Raw genomic sequence first — 21018 nt, forward strand, 5'->3', positions numbered from 1 at the left:
GAAATAGGTAATGTATTAGAACAAGCGACTTCATTTAAACCTCAGTTTGGTGAGAGAAAATAAATGGTCTAGAAAATAAATCAACCCTTTTTAACTTTTTTCAGACTGAGATTTCAGCAGTGATTTAAGTTGATTAAGTTGAGCAAGTGAGCAATAGTTTCAAGTTGATTTCAGTTGCAGTAAAGTTTGTCTACATGTACAGTTTAAATATCCAGCTTTCTGGTGTTGAATGTTTTTGACCATTTCTTTTAAAGCTTTCATTATATTACTGTTTAAAGTGCATGCAGCTTTCTTCCTAAACGTTTTAATATGTCCTCTGACCTTTTTTGGCTGCTGCAAAATGTTAATTTATCTGCAGTCTGAAACGTCTCTGAGCAGTAGGTCAAGCAAAGGAAAATGTGCTGATTGGTTGCTCCGCTAGTAGACTTCACTCTCTTGCGTAGGTTATTTACTCCTAAAATGGACCTTGGCCTTGTGGCTTTGAGGTGCATGCCCACACACACACACACAAAAACACACAGACACACACACACACACACACACACTAGGTGGCGCCAAAATAATTGTAGGTCATGAGATATATTTAAATGGAAGAGCATGAATTATTTGTGGCACTTTATTTTACCGACATTTCAAACAGATAACTGATTTCCATCAGTCAGATCCTCCTCATAGCTCTTCATCATTACCCATAATAAAGTACACTGAGTACAGTGACAAGCGCATGAGCACATTTGTGAAGTGATCAAACATGGTGAATAATCTGGGTTTAATTTCGGTTTTTCACTAGAGCTAATATACATTCAAGAAGTTCAAGAAATATGTGGCACTAAAATCCGCACCACAAATAAAGTCACAGAGATCAGATATTCTCGTCATTCTGCTGTTTGACGTGATCTCTAGCTGTAGCTCTTCACTTGCATCTGCGCATTATACGTTCTGCTGCTGCCTCATAATTAGCTGATTGGAGAACATCAGGTATGGGCAAGTGTCAAGTCAAGTCAAGAAGCTTTTATTGTGTAGATGTGTTCGGTTCAGAAATGAATCACTTTATCTGACCCCTAAGCACACACGTGCGCACACACACACACAGCCCTGTTTGTCTTAAGATCTCTAATGATATTGAACGGCTAATGATATTAATCTCTAGGTTCCTATGGAAACTCAGTGCTCTAAGTAATGTTTGTTAATAAGAGTTGTTCTCTTTGGCAATACTGTACATGATCATGCCAATAAAGCTTGCTGAAACTGAAACTGAACGGAGTAAGACCCCAAAATAAAGTGTGCAGAGACACATGTTACATTGCCACATTTTTATTGCAATAGCTCTATTCAAAGCAAAAGATCTGATAAATATAAACACTATGTAACGCTCCAAAATCTGCGACCACTCTCCTTTTTCCAGCCACAGGAAAAAGATGGGGAAAAAAAGTCAACATGTAATGAAACAACAGTATGTACAGTGGACGCAGCCATGAATGGTTGTTAATATATTTTTTTCTCCTCTTGTTTTTCCCTTTCAGACTCGATGAGCAAAAAAAAAATAAGGAGTAAAATGAAAGCAGGTTTAAATCTCTGTATCTGAACGCAACTCTGCCAGCAAAAGCATTCAAATTTCATTAAACAAAAGCAGATCCCATGACAGCTCATCATCACAGTAATCACTAAGATCACGATTGACCAAATTCTTTCATCTTTTTTTTCCTTTTCTTTATTATTTTAAACACAGCAGCAAAATAAAAATACAACTGTAACAAAATACATTTTACAAAACTGCCTCACCAAAATGCCTCACCACTCTGGGGAAAAACACGACTTCCCCAAACTCTGAGATTCAGAAAAATATCCAATTTTATAGAGATCAAATCTTTACACTAAATAAAAGAAAACTAAACTTAACTTGCATAATAATTCTGTATCACTGTGCATTTGTGTATATTGTCACACGTCATTTAAAAAAGACTTGCTTTTTGAATTGGAATTTCTCAAAAAAATATTCAGTCAAAACACAAACAAACAAACAGCAGCTTTTGTTGGATCTTTTAAAATGTAATGTTTTGAGGCAGGTTTTTAAAAATAGTGCCAAAGGAGCTTTCAGTCATGAAAGTCTCTGTAACACAGATTAGTGTCAAACTGTACCTAAAAACAGGACCAAAGAAACTGAAAGCAAGGTTCATGCCACAGCATTTGTGTTGCACTTCTTTTTAATTGTACAAAAATTAAGAGCTAGTTTAAACATGCCCTGTTTTCATTGAATGACAGTCTGTCGCTGTGGCCTGTGCTTTTTGTAAGAGAGAGCAAGTGAGAGAGGGAGAGAGAGAGAGAGAGAGAGAGAGAAAGAGAGAGAGAGAGAGAGAGAGAAAGAGAGAGCGCAAGAGAGAGAGAGAGAGAGAGAGAGAGAGAGAGAGAGAGAGAGAGAGAGAGAGAGAGAGAGAGAGAAAGAGAAAGAGAGAGCGAAAGAGAAAGAGAAAGAGAAAGAGAGAGCGCAAGAGAGCGAGAAAGAGAGAGAGAGAGAGAGAGAGAGAGAGAGAGAGAGAGAGCTCCCTTAACCAGAAGGGACTGAAATATTGAAGGACTTGAGTTTAAAGACATTACATTCACATTTTAGTACCAACAATTTCACAACCATGAAAATATCTTTTTGTCCTTTTAATTTTCAGTACAAGCATCAAATGAAGAGGTTGCACGTGTGGTTAGTTATATCACATTACTGAAATAAGGAGAGGGACCAAAGAGAGATTTCTGTACCAAAAAAAATCCAAAAAACTAGTTTCTCAAACTGGAGATAAAGTACCATATACTCCTCCATCCTGCTCTCTATAGTTTTCTTTCATTAAAAAAAAGCCTACAATAAATTACAACAGTAAGGCAAAGATTGAGCTTTAATGCTGTGCCATGATGTTTCACTGGGGCACTCACTCAAAGCACGTGTACAATACTGAGAAGACAAAAAGGAAAAACGGCTGGCAAGAAAGATCAAAACCAAACAAAAACCAAGAAACCCTTGCTCTTCTGTCAGAAGGCTTAATGTTTCTAATCAGTCTTAGTGTGTTATTGTTGTATTCATAACATTGTAGAACTCAGAACTTTGCTTACTAATGAGACGCTGAGACGTTTTCATTTTAACGTGACGCTGCCTAGTTGTTGTTCGTATCAGAACTAGCGTGAGCCTCTGTGGGGAGCTTCCTTGAACATGGAAGCCTCACGAGCTGCTTTCAGTCGTGTCAGTTATAGTAACGCTATCTGTGACCCTACGCTGGCCCTGCGAGCGCACTGAGAGTGTAGCACATCTCATCTGGCATTTTGTTTAGTCCCAGAATAGATGCTTCCTCTTTTCCTCCGCCAGCTCCTCCCCTTCTGTCAATCCTGCATATTTGGTAGTGAGAAGAAGAGGCAGTGTGCTCCCTACCAAGGAAGAGAGAAAAGGGGGAGTGGAGGAGTGCGAGAGTACAGTTGGTCTCTGTAACACACGAAAAATCTACGTCACATCACAGCTGGGGCCCTGAATAGGGACCACACAGCTCAACAGCGCGTCACGGAGTGTGTGACAGCCACCGGGATTATGGGATAGCACAGATTGTCTGTGTGTTTGTGTGTGTGACTTCTTTTCAAACAAAACACACACAAGCTGTGGGGAATAACACTTGTAAACTTGTCTCTCAACCCCTGAAAAATCTGTGCATACAATGTGTCCTGCCCAGCAACAACAACAACAACAACAAAAAGAAAAGAAAAAAAAAAAAAAATGCACCTGAAACCTAAGTTACAATAACTGCATTTTAATCAGAGATCTTTCATCATTAAACTCTGTACCTGTGTAGATGAGACTGCTGACAAATATCGGGATCTCTGCATGTCAGTGAGCAAAACCTTTTTTTATGCACAATTACAAAGTAAAACGTTAAAATAACGATCAAAATATTAAAGCGGCGACTTCAAACAACACCAAACCCAGAAGATAATGCGCTCTCAAAGGAGAGGCGAAATTTAAAGCAAGGACGTGACGAGGAAACAAAGTGGAGGTCCCTGGGCTCGTTGCTGCACGGTGTGTGACGGGCAGGAGGTGACTCGGGTCCTCCACTCTCCAGGAAAGCCACAACGCTCATCTTTACTCTGGATAAAAAGATAAAAAGAAAAAGGGAGACAAAAAAAACAGGGGTTAGAGACTGAATCTAAAACATTACACATGAGCTGCACTTCCTTTTAGTACAGCGTCATGCTGGTGTGTGTGTGTGTGTGTGTGTGTGTGTGTGTGTGTGTGTGTGTGTGTGTTAGGGTTTATCAGAGTATAACTTTAATAATACTGTTTTTAATACACCACATGGCCAAAAGCATCTTGGAGTGGAATCTGGGTTGAGGCCATGTGTAATTTCTTACAGTGGACACCTGAAGGCAACACTCACGCTCATCAGTCTAAAGCCTCCGCTGTTATAAGAACCTCCACACTTCTAGAAAGCCTTTCCTTTAGATTCATCCTACAAGTGCTCAGTGGGGTTGAGGTCAGGGATCTGTGCTGGACACTCCAGTTCTTCCACGACAACATTCGCATGCTTTGCGCACCGGGGCATTGTCATGCTGGAACAGGTTTGAGCTGGACACTTAGATCCAATAGAAAGCCCAATCAATACACGATGTAGTCTGTATATTTATAATCACACCCTCCAGTGTCACCCAAATGAGGATGAGGTTCTCTTTTGAGTCTGGTTCCTCTCAAGATTTCTTCCTCTTCCATCTAAAGTTTTTTTTCCTAACTACAGTCGCCTCAGTCACCTCAGGCTTGTTCATTGGGGATAAATACAAACCCATTTAAATGTAAGTCTAATATTAATTAACTTTTGCATTATGTTAATCTTCCTATAATATTAAAACGTTTGTATTATGTTCTGTAAAGCTGCTTTGAGACAATGTCCATTAATAAAAGCTCTATACAAATAAATTTGAATTGAATTGAATGCTACAGCGCTGAGTTCACAGTAACGAATCGGGGTGGGAAGATATATGGGTGTGATGGATATACCGGGTGATGAACCTTAAATAAGGGACTGATGATCTAAGCAAGCTACCATACAATATATACGCATTTGACATCCACTGAAATAAATATGGCTGACAGGTTGTAGACAGACATGTTACATTTGGGAAGTTTGATTGAACTCAATTTAACATGAATGCAAAGATTTACCCAAAGGAATAAACAAACTCATTTATAGCACAGAAAACATTCATATAGGTGTGAAGTAGCCTGAATTCTGCTCTGTGTACACTGACAGTTTGTACCTAGTTTTTACCTAGTGTAATATATATATAAAAGAACAAATTACAGTCGATAGAATTACAGTAAGTGTGACGCGCTGAAGCATTCCAGACAAAAAGAAAACAGGAAAGCGTTGCAGTGTGTTGAAGCTTGAGGCTGACTGACTACACCAGCAGACCCACACTGGGCTCGTCTCCTGTCAGCTATGAACAGGAATCTGCGGCCTCGGTGTGCTCTGAACCTGGAGAGCTGGAGAGTGGAAAAAGACCAGGGGACATTTTTTTCCAATCTTAAACCGAACTGTGAACCAATGCGTTCCTTTGCTTGCTTTTTTTCTTACTTATGCGTTTCCATCGGCTGAAATGCTGCACACTCTGTTTTTTTGTTATCGACTCTGAAAAACCCCATTAGATCAGCACTTTCTGAAATACTCAAAGCAGCCTGTCTAACATCAACAAACACGCCACGGTCAAAGTCACTGAGATCCACCATTCTGATGTCTTATATAAACATTAACTAAAGCTCCTGGCCTGTATGATTTTACACACTGCTCTGCTGCCACATGATTGGCTAATTAGAGTGGTGCAGGTGTTCCTATTAAAGTGACCAGTGTGTGTGTAGATTTTATAAATGCCACATGTTAATAAAGCCTATCGGTTTTACAGTTAGAAAATGTTTACGTTTCTTGTAGCCCTGTGTCACAGTGGTTTACACGATCAGATTGAGTGCATTTGTCAGTGGACTTTCAGCTGAAAGACGTCAGAAACCGACTGACCAAACAGTTCAGCCTCAGTGAGTGAGTTAAGTGATGATATCCGAGTTAGCGAGTTCATCGATAACCTTTGCGCCGGATAATGGAATCGGCACATTCACTGGTCGCTTTGCAGTTTGCTCTTCATTCAGCTGAAGGTGGCTGACAACGACGACGCTCGGTTCACTGATCAATCGTGTCATTTATGGGTTCCATCAGTCCTGGGTGTGTTTTCAGCTTAGTTTCAGGTCACCGGAAAAAACCCAAAAAGACGATTGTTTGGCTCCTAAACAGCACGATGACAATTTTTTCGAGACAAGACAAATATTTTAAGTAGTTAGCCTTCTTCTGTCTCTAATTATAGCTGTCTGAAGAAACCTTCCTCTACGATCTGATGAACAGAATAGTGTTACTTTCCCTAGCATTTTATACAATCAGTCTAAATACAATTCAAAACATTTCAATACAAACAGTAACCTAAATTTTAAGCAAGCAGAGAAAGGGAGAGTGTAGTGTGTGTGTGTGAGAGAAAGAGAGAGTGTGTGAGAGAGTGAGTGTGTGTGTGTGTGTGTGTGAGAGAGAGAGAGGGAGAGAGTGTGAGAGTGTGTGTGTGTGTGTGTGAGAGAGTGTGTGTGTGTGTGTGTGTGTGTGTGTGTGTGTGTGTGTGTGTGTGTGTGTGAGAGAGAGAGAGAGAGAGAGAGAGAGAGTGTCGTGTGTGTGAGACAGAGAGTGTATCTGTGTAAGAGTGGGAGAGTGTAATTATGTGTGTGTGTGTGTGTGTGTGTGTGTGTGTGTGTGTGAGAGAGAGAGAGTGTCGTGTGTGTCTCTGTGTGTGTGAGAGACAGAGAGTGTATCTGTGTAAGAGTGGGAGAGTGTAATTATGTGTTTGTGTTTGTGTGTGTGTGTGTGTGTGTGTGTGTGTGTGTGTGTGTGTGTGAGAGAGAGAGATAAAGTGCTGAGAGTTAAACACACATACTCACAGTTCACATTAATGCACAGATCAGATGTTGAAAAGAGGTTTCTATTGAAGCATTTGGATGAAATTACGCTGTAAGGGTAGCTGCATTGGCAGCAGCTCGTATAACAGAGTCGGTTTTGGTGTTTGTCTGCGAGTCGACTCAAACCACACATGACTAACAGAGCTCAGCACACTGAGCCAGAAAGTGAAGCATGCACACGGCGTCAAAACAAAACTGAGCCAATTCCACTACCGATGTTGGCTTGTTAAATAATCTTAAACCGGTCTCACAAAATGCTGTTCAGAAGCCACACAGCAGAATAGATTCAGATGAACTAGCTGATTGATTCATTAAAACGAATCAGTTCTCACACAGGATTCATTCAATAGACCAGACATGTTGGCAGCGTGCCAACGAAGCAGAGAAAATAGCGAGGAGCAGAAGGAGATATTAGCATCATGTTCATTACGTGCACGTTTTCAGACGAGCGAACGAGAGAGAGGGAAAAAAAGTATGTAAAAAGAATATCAATTGTGACAGCTCATGAAAACGCTGTTAACAGCGGCATGTCACTACACGGGAGATTCAGTTCTGCATATCTGTACAGTACAAACTCTCAACAATTGAACCTCACTGTTGTATTGAAAAGACAACACTTTTGTTTTTTTTTTAATAATGACACAGAACTGCTGATCTCATTCCATCCAGTTTCATCCCACTCTACCTCTCCCTCGGTTCTGCAGCTAGGCAGTGGGGTCATGTGCTAGCCTGGCTTGACCCTAGTGTGAACAATCGATGCTTTTGATAAAAGGTTTTATCTGACCAACAAAAGCATCAAGGACACAATGGCAGCATTTTTTTTTCCGGCATGGAGCATTAGAAACGCTGCAAGTGCGCAGTGCGAGTGACGATCGTCCTCTCTAACGCTGCAGGTCCAGGAGTTGTTCCTGGCACACGTCCCTAACATGCAACAGCAATCAGCAAAACAGGACCGAAGGTTATTTAAGGAGTGGCTATCATGACAGGCATGGCCCAGTGAACTAGACCGACTGAGAGTTTTGCAGTTTATGCCAGTAACACAGTGTTACTGAGGATGCGCTTCGGTGCCAGCGGGCTATAACTGGAAGGATAGAGGTGCCAGAAAAGGTTATGCAATGTACTGCGAAAACATCCAGCACTCAATAATGCTATTATGGATACTTCTAAACATATCACCATGTTAAATTTGAGAGGTCATATGAATAGACAGCATATCAGTACCAATACAAGAACGAGCCAGATTTAGAGGCGAGCTTCTGCACACTAGAAGCCATGATGCATGAGGACACTATGCATCATGTCCAGCTGTGAAGCTGCCGCTGGTCCACGTTTTATACAGCATTCGGAAAACACTTGACGTGCACAATACAAGCGATAATTCTGAAAAGTGTAACACGAGTCCACGGCTAATGGGAAGAAACTCTGGGGATCTCTGTGGGCCTTTCATTCTCTTTATGCTATGATGCAAGCACTGCAGCAGAGAAACCAAAACCCAATCCCATATCCTCTTAAACTGTTTTAAAAGTGGATGATGGGGAAAGAAGGGAGGGGTGTTTGCTGGGGCACGTTTAAAATCCCGGCCAAAGTCCTACGTAACCATTCAGCGCTGATCCTGTCTCCCAGCGTGTCACTGCCGAGCTCCAGCAATCCTGATGAGTATATTGTAGTGCAATGTCCACAATTGCCTGGTGCTATAAGTAGAACACAATGACCACACTCAATGCCATGCTCTCATGCCAGGCTCCACTTCAGAACCTATTTTAAGGTGTACCGTTCCACCCAAAGGTACTGGGGTTATCCCTGTCTACGTTGGCAATGTCCACGTACCTTGTTCCAAGATGAAGGTCAGACACACCCTCTTAACATCACTGAACCCATTTTTCCTGTATGCTGGCGTCTCATCCTGCCAGCACATTTAGGACGTTTTCAATCAGTAAAAATGAATTCATGATTTTCGCCATGCAGGTCTGATATAAAACGAGGCAGGACACATTTGGTTTTCAGCACATAACATTTTTATCTGTTTTGCATAAACCTATGCATAATTTTAGCAGATAACTTCAGATATAAGCTGAAAAACATGTGTGAACTTTTCTATGAAGGTTTTCTCCCTAGTAGACAAGGTAAAAACAGAAATTCTTAGGCAAAACTACAAATTCTTAATGCTCCGAGTTTAATAGGAGCCATTAACCACTGTAGAGTGTGACGTGACAAAGAACTTCAATGCTCAACTGGACACAAGAAGACAAGCCATTGGTAAAGGGAGTTAAAGTGTGGTGTGTCAATTACTTCTAAAAAGCAAAACATGCATCAGGACAGAAAATAGTTGTTCAAATAACTAGGTCAGAATTCATGTTCACACAAAAATATCCGAGTGTCCAATTCATCTTTTCTAAATCCTAGGCCATCCTTAAAAATATTCTTGTTTGCCGTGCTTTCTCTCGGAGCTCGTCCAGGTTTTTTTTTTTATTTTTATAACGCGTCACACAGCAACTGCAGCTTCGGACACACACGCATAACAGCAAATATTACTTCTGCACAATGTTTCTCTTTTTACAACAGAAATGTGAATGGTGTGTTCGACCGAAGGCACGGGTTGAAGACCCAGTCAGTGACGTCAGGATATGCTAATTTGTTTAAATTAAATTTACATTGAAACTTGCAAAAAAAAAAAATATAGACCTACCTACCGACCCTTTTTTTTTTTTTACTGTTACTGCAAACTGTTACTGCATATTTTTAAGGATGGCCCTATAGCAGGATGATGGGTGTAGCCCACTAAAGCTCTAATAACTGAGATCACACCAGGTCAAGAGAGCAAGCTCGGTGCTTTAGCACAACACGATTAACTCCGGTTACACACTCAACCGTCTGAACTGAAGGTCTCTCGTACTGATCCGTCGTCTTCTCCTCGGCTCTTACCACCTTCACTAATGCCTCTCCATTTCCGGTATTCGCAATCTCACTGGAGTATAAATACGCAATCTAATATCTCCGATAAGCCTGGGGTGGAACCACACATTTAATAACGCTCGCGTTCTAATAACGATCAAATTTTAAGTCAATTAACTGCAATATCGAGCTCGGCTGAAGTTCTCTGGACGGATCTAATAGTAATATTCTAATAGATTACAACTTAATTGTATCTATTCTATCCTGTGTAGAAGTTCATAAGCTCTTAGTTCATATGTTTTAAGTTTATTAGGTGGTATCTGATTCATTTATGTAGTTCAAACATTAAAAAGGTTAAACAGGAAAAGGACCACAGGTGTATGATCAAGTCACTGAGGTGGACTAATAAACAGTAGGCAGCTGTTCAGACTGGACTTTGTAGTGTCAGAGCAGGCAAAGCTGCTGGGATTTAACACCTTTACTCGAAAAAACCAGACATTCCTTGAAGTCTTGAAATGACTGCGCAGCTCACTACTAGCCCAAGTTGACCGTGCAAATGCGCTCCTGGAACATGAGCCCGGCCAGGTGTGCCACAGACAGGTGAGCACTGTGTGTCCCACTTGACTCTGCGTGCCCGCTTGCAAATGTTCGGTACAAGCGGGCACACAGGAGAGGGATTTATAACGTTTACATGAATTTGGTTATGACGAATTTTGCGGAGCGCTCACAGCACAACAGACACGCTTATTTGCATAGCTAAGCTTCGCCGCATGTTGCGTGTTGAGACAGATTTTGTTGCACTGTGTGAACGCAGCAAAGCACTCGAATGTAATGACTCGGATGTGGCGAAGCGAATTTCAAACAACACACGGGCCTGAGAATGTTTTTACATTTTTTTTTAAACTTTAAATCCTACATAAAATTAGTCCATTGTTTAATCTCCCAGCCAATCAAATTACAGCTTTAGGCATCATTTTAAATAAATAAATATATACATATACTGTATATATATATTTTTTTTTTTACAAAAAAGGATGAATGTGGTCTTAATACTTGTTTAGCTCTGTGAATGAATAAAAGAAAAGAATTCGGGACATGACTAAGCTCAACACAAAAGGCAGAGAAGAATCTAATCTTTGTTCTTAATGAAGCCAAACTAGTTAATCAGCCAGTAGCATCGTTAAAGCAGAAGCTCCAACAGCGATGATCTGGTTACATCAACAGCAAAGACGTGATTAAAATCAGTCCAATTATTTGAACACATTTCCCTCTTGTGTTGTGAAAAGAACAGAAATCTTATTTAATCAAAGCTTGCTTAAAGTCTGCAGGAAGTTGTTGGGGCATCATGCAAAACACGTATCTGTGTAGAACGCTTCATAGCCACAGATCCTGTGAAAGGATTGAGAGCAGGATACTGAAAGTGAGTGAACTACTTCAGTCAAACATGTGTTTGTGTTAAACTCTGTACAGTAAAGTTCTCCTCTGAACGATATGATGCGTTCACACTTAGCTACACTGTACCGTCGCAACGCATTTGTAAGCGCTGCATAAAAATATATTACATGAGTGAATTTAAAGCCATTTGTCAAAACACACACGATGATAAGCAACTTTGTGTTGGAGAAGGAGAATGAGAAGGAGAAGGAGAAGGAGAAGAAGGAGAAGAAGAAGGAGAAGAAGGAGAAGAAGAAGGAGAAGAAGAAGAAGAAGAAGAATCATCATCATCGGTTATCGTTATGAGCCGCTGCACTACTGCTGTTTTTTTAACCAAAAATTGTAAGTTAGTACCTTGATTTTTCTAATTCGAAGATGAAAGTTCTTCTGTTTGTGTCTCACTACAGGAAAACGTATAAAAATATCTGCTCGTGTTAAACACACATTCTGCTGTGGAAATAGATTAGTTTAGTACGATTGTGCTAGAATTTTAACTTCAACACAGAACAAACTGTTCCTGAATCTATCATATTAAGAATGGTGTAATATAATGCAGAGATGGGGGACTTGAGTCATATGACTTGACTCGAGTCAGACTTACTGTAAGTCGCAAATTTGAGACTTGAGACTTGCTTGACAAATATTAAAAAAAGTCTCGACTTGACTTTGACTTGACATTCATGACTTGAGACTTACTTGTGACTTGCACATGAGTGACTTACTCCCACCTCTGATGTAATGTATATGGCTGCATCAGGTAGCCTTTAACTGAGTCCTAATGACTTGCTACCACCAACACATTCCCTGACACTACAACAAGTGTGTGTGTGTGTGTGTGTGTGTGTGTGTGTGTGTGTGTGTGTGTGTGTGTGTGTGTGCGCGCGTGTGTGTGCGCGTGTGTGTGAGACACATAGGCATATTTCTAATGCACTTCTATTTCAGGTAAACAAAACTGTATACTGACACTGAATATTAGCTTGAACGATTTTAAATAAATAAAAAAGGTTTAGTTAAAACGTTTTTGAAAGTGTGTGTGCATGCACAGATGCATATGCATAACACCCACAGGCACAGCATGCAGTGTTCTAGACCAAGGTGTTCCTGTCATTTCTTAAAACTAATTTGGAGCTTTACGAGGGCAACATACACACACACAATCTCACACACACACACACACAATCTCACACACACACACACACACACAATCTCACTCACACACATACAATCTCACTCACACACATACAATCTCACTCACACACACACACACACACACACACACACACAATCTCACACACACACACACACACACACACACACACACACACACACACACACACACACACACAATCTCACTCACACACATACAATCTCACTCACACACACACACACACACACACACACACAATCTCACACACACACACACACAAAATCTCACTCACACACACACACACACACACACACACAATCTCACTCACACACACACACACACACACACACACACAATCTCACTCACACACACACAATCTCACTCACACACACACAATCTCACTCACACACATACACACAATCTCACTCACACACACACACAATCTCACACAATCTCACTCACACACACACACAATCTCACACAATCTCACACACACAATCTCACACAATCTCACACACACACACACAATCTTACACACTCTCACTCACACACACAATCTTACACACTCTCACTCACACTCACACACACTCACTCTCACTCACACACTCACTCACACACTCACTCACACACTCACTCACACACTCACTCACACACTCACTCACACACTCACTCACACACTCACTCACACACTCACTCACACACTCACTCACACACTCACACACTCACACACTCACTCACTCACACACTCACTCACTCACACACTCACACACTCACACACTCACACACTCACTCACTCACACTCACTCACACTCACACACACTCACACACACTCACACACACTCACACACACTCACACACACTCACACACACTCACACACACTCACACTCACACACACCAGCCTTGTTTACCCTGCTAATTTAAGTGTGCTCTTCGTTACAGGCTGACTGCATGTCTTTTTGTTACCCACTTTAAATGACACATCTGTGTGGTGTGGATCGCACTTTCATGTGTGTGCATAATGAGTCGACATAAACGGTCACTGATTCACTAAAATCACTGCACACAAACATGGGGTCAAGGTTTCTTTAAGGAGGAGTGTGCAGCATGCATGTAAAGGGAGTAGAGGTCAAAGTTTCAGTGTGGAGCTGAGGAGAGCATTAAACTTGTGCAATGGCAAACAGCAAAAGTCTATAACTGATTACAAACCCTGAGATGAAGCACGTCTCATGGAATGTAAGAACATTTAAAGTAGCTGTAAATTCCAGGTTAGCATAAATTTCAGACTTCATAGACTTCAAAAAAAAGCACACCCACAAGAAATCTCCACATTACACTCCACATCTATTGGTCAGCCAACCAAAGTGTGGCTGCGTAGGTGGACGACTGACTGGAAATGCAGTTAGAGAAGCATCTGTCACATGAGACTTTTATGTTTTCAGCCTGAAAGTGCTGACATGAGCGTCGTGAAGAGGAGCAAGTCGCTGAGTAAATCAGTGTGAAGGGTGAGAAGTAAAATCCTTGCTAGCTGCTACATCAATTGTGTCTTAAGCAGTAAATAAGTGTGTGAAGTCCCAAAGAAGCATGAGGCTCTGGCAAACCTGCTGCAAGTTACCTAAATGAACAGAAATACTTGGTTTTACCTGTTTATTACTCTGGAATTGCGAAAAACAAATGTGCAACCTGTCGTGCCACTTGCCAACTCAAACCCTGGCTGCCGTTCAGGCACAGATCATGATCCTGGCAGAGGTGTGGGGCATGATTATAGCATCAGACTTTTTTGGTTGCTGTGGACAATTTCAGTGCAATGTAACAGACAAACTGCTTGCAATAGTTTTAATATGCTCCTTAAACATGCCTTTTAGAACACAACACAAATGCTATTGTCAATACAACTTCCTCCTTGATCCTCCTGATAACTCATCCGTGCCCCTTGCCCTCTTGGTGCCCTGTTGTGGTGCCTCAAACAAACACATAAGCTCACTGTCAGAAAACTCAGAGCAGCTCGATAAATCTGTCTTGGGTAGATCACCAGAGACAAAAATAGCTTGTTTCTATCCTTTTCCCCCCTCAGTTAAAAAGAAGTCTCCACTCCAGTGTGAATACACTGACCTATCCTGTTTACCTCAGGCTGTTTGAAAAGCCATGCCAGATAGCCAGTGGTGTAAAGCATGGTGTGGTGAATAAGGCACATTCCTGTGTAGCTATGCGCTTGCTAATTTACATTCCAACACAACAAAGAGGGCACATCTCCCAAAACCCAGATGGGCTGTCACACTGCCATTGCCAAAAACACTGCAGCACTGGCTAAACACAACAGTAACTTTACTAAGTAAGACCAAAATCAGAAAACAAGGCATGACCTGATAATGCAGTGGGTTTTAATATTAGAGGGTTACAAACCCTATGCTGTAATGTGCCATGAGGAGCTGTGTTATCCAGGTATAAGCACAACATGACGGGAAGAGTAACTGTAACATTTATCAGCTCTATAAAGGTGTTTCCTGTAAAACGTGTGCCACAAAACCCTGGGCCAATTAGACTTCAAAGCAATCGTAGTGAAAACATGCATCAGCAAAACATGCACATGCATGCTCTACAAACAGACCCCACACACACCTGGTGAAGCGGCGCGTCAGGGGGGCAGAGAACAGCTGAACTTCAGCACATCACACAGAGTTCAAAGTTTAGGTGCTTATTCACAGTTCATGAATTTCTTAATAAGAAATGAAAGAATTAAGCAACATAAGACCTAATACACACAAAACAACACACAAACACCTTTCCATGGTTACACTCACACAGGTGGTGCCTCTCCCTGTCTTTTCCTCTTTCCCTCATTCTCTCATCTCTACCTCAACTACATGATAAACAAATGAGTCAGCCAGGGCTTGCTGAGAACACTGACTCATTCTCCCTTTATTTTCACTCTCTCTCTTTCTCTCTCTCTCACACACACACACACACACAATATTTTTCTGCCAAGCACCAAACAACCAAAAGATCTTGACATAGACACTGAGATAGAACAACAAACAAAACTATCAATAAGAATGACCAGGGCTACTACAGGAGGACGCAGGTTGTCACAGTCTTTGTGACCAAAATACGAACATTTTAGAAAAAAATTCTTTCTTCACTATAATTCAATAGAGTTCAATAACAATACCGATGTCGATTTATGTCCATGCAACAAATAACTGGAGCTCAAAGAAGGGTTCACACAGCTACTGAAACAGACCCTGCTGTGTCATTTCCAGTGAGTGGAAAAAGGTCTCCATAATTAATACAAACACTGTCCCTAGACAACATCACAAACTACAATAACAAACAGGGTCTTTGATCCTTCAGTAACGTTATCTATATTCAGTATCTTAACAAGCCTTCAAGATTGACTTGAGTGTGGTTATGCTTACACAGTAGATACACTCTAATGGATAAACTGCAGTAAGAGTAAGAGGCCCTACCTAAACACAAACATCTCCCTAGCGAACAGGTTTCAAATGAGGTTAAATGACTAGAGCAGAACTTAGGGAATATTAATAAAATACTCTGTGGTACATTGTGGTTTATAAAGCATGCAACCGGTGGAAAAAGGTGGGGTAAACAAGCCAAGATAAATATTTGACTAAGTGTATGTGTGTTTACAATGCCGAATGAAGTCTACAAAGTTAAATGCTCACCTTTAGAAGATGCAGTTATCCGCTCAGATTTTGCAAAATCTATGCTGGCGTATTCCCCATTTTCTGGAAGAAGCACACCAGAAGCTGGCATCTGGGGTTCAGCACTGGCACTCTCTGTGCCTTGGTCCTCTCTCAGATCCAGGGCAATGTAATTGAGGCCATTTTGGTGTTCCACAGATACAGTCCTTCTAGTTCTCACAGAAGAACCACTTGCTTCAGCAAGGTCTGAAGCCAGGCACGGTGCGTCCTCTTTGTCACCTGCTACTTTGTTCTCCACACACATCCATGTGCTGTCGAAGGACGATGAGCTCTGGCACTTGTTATCTGCCACCTGAGGAACTGTGCTAGTCACCGAGGTGCCATTGTCCATGCCATTCGCTCCAGTCACTTCCGTAGATGTGAAAGTCTCAGAGCAGTGTCTCCGTCTGCCCTGGGGGTCTGCACGGATAACCTTTGGCTCAACAGGTGTGCTAGAGCTTGGATACCTCTGCTCACAAACACTAAGGTGTTGCAGCATAGTCGTGGGGCTTTTACACTCCTCACGCCAACCACAGCTCATCTCTGTGTAGTCATCTGGCTGTCCCAAAGCAATTCCACCACTGGTACGAATGTAAGTAGGGGGGTTCCAAGGGGCCACCAGTGATGAACGTGAAGACTGGCTTTTGGGTGGACGCCCATCTACCTCCACACTCATGTAGTCCTGGGGAAGGGGAGAGTGCCGGTCCTGCCGGTGGGTGCTTTGGCTGGTGAGAGTGTCCTCTGCAGTAAGGGAGTTTGTGGCCTGGTCACCAAACTCAATGTTAATGTACTCTCCAGGACTGGAGGGACATTCCACCATCTCACTGGCTTGTAAAGACCCATGGAAACTGCGTCGGCTTAGGGAAAGGCGGTTTGGACGTGATTGGCTATTCATATCGTTACAGCCATTGTGCTCAGGTGTGGTACTTGGCGAGATGTAGACAGGTTTTGCAGGTGAACTCATGGGAACGTATTCATCATGCTCATGACGATGTTTTGCTGGGGTTTTATATGAACGTGGTAGGGAGAAATATGAGCTGTATGAATTGGGTTTCTCAGGTGCGTTAAGTGTGTAGTAATTCTCATTAGAAATTTTTCTTCTGCCTGTCATGGGCCTGCTCGGAGTCATATCCATGTATTCTCCATTTTCAGGATGCTCATTAGCTCTTTGTCTTAGGCCCCTGCCGCTAATGTGAGGGCTGGCAGGCATGGGAGGCTCATTAACACCTGGGAGCATCATCATGTAGCCTTGTGAGTCAATGGGTTGAGAGGGAGGTGAGGACATGTTCTGGATTTGTGGGGAGGCACAGACTAGAGGACTGGGTTGCATAGGCATGTAATCTGTATCTCGAGCAGAGGGCACCACACCAGCCATCATGGGCATGTATCCATCATCTTTAAAAGAGTCAGCAGCCCGTAACGCAGGGGGGTGGTCCTGGCTGTGTTCAGAGCTGGAGCTGTAATCAGAACGAAGTGATGAAGAGATGCTGGCAAGCTGACCATTGCTGCCCAGAAAGCTTCCCTCAGCTACAGCCTCGTCCAGCGAGAAGTTGGTCTGAGTCATCTTCTGGTAAACAGCTACTCCACCGGCACTGCTTGCTCCAACCTGTCTGGAAAAGGAAGGAGTGCGCCTCCTAAACAATCGTGAATCTTCATCTGCAGTTTCATCACGGGAAGCATCCACAGCACTCCCACTAAACATGTCTCGGCTCCAGCCCATGGCCATGTAGTCACTGAGGCAGTGCTCCTCCCGTATGGGTGGCGTGTTGCTCAATGAGTCAGGTGTGTTGCTTCGTACTCTGAAGTAGCGGAAGTCTCCAGGGCTGGAGCCATATTCATCAGACGAGTTAAAGCCTCCGTCACTGGGCGAACCGCAGATGGAAGCGCTGGAAGGCCGTGTGTTGGTATCGGTGACAGAGCCATGGCCACTGCTACTGGACATACTGACAGGACTAGTGGTGGAGGGGAAGTGAGACACCGGAAGTGAAGCAGAACGAGCATGACAGGTTGCACTCGGTGGTGCTCGTACATATCGGCTTCCCGTTCCACCACAGCTCTCCTGTCTACCTAAATTAGCACGAGCTGTATTGAGATGGATCAGGCTGCCCGTAACTGACCGAAACGGGCGGTTCATGGTGCCCTCGCCTTCACTGGAGGTGCGAAACCTGTATCCACTCGCACCACTGCTTTTACTGCTAGGTGGCGTGCCAACCACAGACTCAGCCCTAGAGCGCCTTTGCAGTCCTGTCTGACTGGGTGGGAGGTTTCCGAGGTGGCGCCGTGTGGTCATGAAAGCCATTGGGTTAGAGCCCGATGACTGACTTTTACTCCTGGGCCTAAACTCGGCGTAGGCCTTTAGAGCCTTCATTGTATCTAAAATGGTCTCGTGCATGCTCTGAGCCACCACAGAATCATCAACCTGCATCCATAACTCACCAGGACCAATAGAAGAGGAGCGTCCAACCTCTATAAAGAAGAAACTCTCTGAGTGGCCACAGCGCCTTATGTTCATAAGCTGCAGGTTTACGCATGGGGTCTCAGAGTTCAATTTGACTAAGTGGATAGTTTTAGAGGAGAGACAAAGTCTATACACACCCGTGAGATTCTTAGTTTGCCCTAGCCCCTTAGGTTTAACGTTTACCTGCCAGACTTCTTTGAAGACGGTGCCTGGCGTTACTGTACCGTAGCCGTCGTCGAGCTCGTCAGCCTCCGAGTGGCCTTTTTTACCTTCACACATCAGGTCGCTAAGCGCCAAGTACCAGTCCTCTTGCTCTTGCTCATTTTCGGCAACAATCGCAAAGTATTCGTCCTTAGTATAGAGAGCTATGAGGTGTTTGTTCTTTGAATCCGCCCTTTTGTTTACAGTGAAACACTGATAGAGATAAATCACGCGTTTGGGAGGAGACGCGCTCGCTGCAGCAGCAGTAGCTCCGGTAGAGGAGGCGGCGGAGGCGGCGGAAGCGGCGACAGAGCGAAGGCAACTCCGGAACTTCTTCTCACTATCATAGTACTCTAATCGACTCGGCCCTGAACGGCTCGCCGAGCGTAAGACGAAAAACCTCTTATGTCCGTGTTTCTGCTTTCTCAGGTAGCCGCACTTCCTGATGTCGTCCAGTCCGTCTGTAGCCGCGGCGCCGGTGTTTACAGATGAGGTCGTCTGTGTGTGGCTCGGAGCAGCACAATCCTCATGTGCTGCTTTCAGAGAAGACAGGAGACTTTTACGCGCCGGAGACTGTTGATAGTTTTCGTGATCAAAATGCTGCTGTTTGTGGTGGTGGTGATGGTGGTGATTGTGGTGGTCCTGCGGTTGATGCTGAGTGTTCGGCGCCGCCGCCGCCTGCTGCTGCTGCTGCTGCTGCTGGTGGTGTTGATGATGGTACGGCGGGGCAGAAGGGGGATCCCCGCCGGAGGGACCGCCGTTTGTAGCAGCTTTAGCTCCGACACTCCGCTGCTGCGCTTCCAGGATCAGCATGGTGGCGTTGCCCTCTGGATAATTCACAAGATGTGCCATTTAGAGTAAGTAAACGTTAGGACAAGTTTATCTTCGCGTCAGTGCTGCGCGATGAGACCCCATTCTTGTTTGGGGAGAGAGGGAGGGAGGGAGGGATGGAGGGGGTCGTGTTCTCCGGCAGCGGCGCAATTTATTAACCCCGATGATGATGATGATGATGATGATGATGATGATGCGCTCCTGTGAGCCGCGTCAGAGAAACCAAGCCAAGCCTCTGCAACATGACCACATTACCCGTTTCTATTATCGGTAGATCCTAGCGGCGCTGCCAATCTGCCTTCTCACTCCCTATGTACACACATCTCTACGGACCGCGACACAAACAACACGTGACCGCTGCGTCATCAGGCTAAGGCGGGAGCAAGCTGCGAATGCCGTGATATAATTGGTCGAGTTGCTGGACCCTGCAGCGACACCGAGCCATTCATAACGCAGGATTCGCGTGGCTCGTCAATACATCCGGCCAATCACGGTGCTGCGAGTTTCCTTCCAGAAGAGAAAAATGTGCACTCGAGAATTGATTGACAGCGCTATTGTCCAATAGAACGAGAGTCTTAGTGAAAAGTTCCTCTTGACTGTTAGTGACACGGGCATTTAAATTCGCAGGCGAGCTGCAACAAGTCGTCTGTTTTCTTGCTGTGTTCTTTCACTTTGAGTGGCATTTCACCACAAAGCTGCATACTGTCTGAGCGCATCGGTGAAAAAAATAATAGCTTTTTGTATTTTAGTAGCATCATCTAATTGTTGTGTTGTGTTTCCGACTCTGACGTCACTGGGTGACAGTTTATATAGTCACTCTTGAAACGAAGCTTACTTTAGTCAGTTCCACCTTTAAACCTGGAGCCATCAGTATATTCATATATTCAGAGATTGCTTTACTGAAGAAAATCATATGCAATGTACAAAGATTTATAAACATGGCAAAACATGAGATTTCTGCGTTGTTTTTTACTTTCATATTAAACTTTAAAACTTAATGAACACCTCATTTCATTTTGCATAAGAGTTTATATTTCAGTGTGTCTAGTATTTGAGCGGTAAGTGGTTAGTGATCTACAAACTGATCGAGCAGAATGCACAACATTACAGGAGTGCAAGTGTTTGCAGGCCAAAAAGGTTTACTGCATGTCTCCAGAGATTAAAAATGCAGCTCCTTTATGTTTGAGGAATGTACAGGAACCCTGTGGATGTTATTACTGAGACGTGACTGCATTCAACGTTTTATACGTTACTGAGTGATAGCATCAAGTTGTAAGACCCGGGTTCAAGATATCATTCAGTCTATAATTACTTTAAGATCTATACAGCTTTACATTACAGCAGTAATATACC

The 21018-nt window shown here is 43.1% G+C and overlaps 1 protein-coding gene across 1 annotated transcript; it reads right to left on the bottom strand.

Moving 5' to 3' along the window:
* Window positions 1-1298: 1298 nt before the first annotated feature.
* On the bottom strand, window positions 1299-20087 carry LOC132848733 (insulin receptor substrate 2-B). The gene is made up of 2 exons (XM_060874690.1): window positions 16158-20087; window positions 1299-4113 (listed from the first exon to the last, which is right to left on the bottom strand). The coding sequence occupies exons 1-2, from the start codon at window positions 19684-19686 to the stop codon at window positions 4109-4111; spliced, it is 3534 nt and encodes a 1177-aa protein (XP_060730673.1). The 5' UTR covers window positions 19687-20087; the 3' UTR covers window positions 1299-4108.
* Between the last annotated feature and the right edge of the window lie 931 nt (window positions 20088-21018).

The sequence above is a fragment of the Tachysurus vachellii genome, chromosome 7, assembly GCF_030014155.1.
Source record: "Tachysurus vachellii isolate PV-2020 chromosome 7, HZAU_Pvac_v1, whole genome shotgun sequence".
In the NCBI taxonomy this organism is placed as follows: domain Eukaryota; kingdom Metazoa; phylum Chordata; class Actinopteri; order Siluriformes; family Bagridae; genus Tachysurus; species Tachysurus vachellii.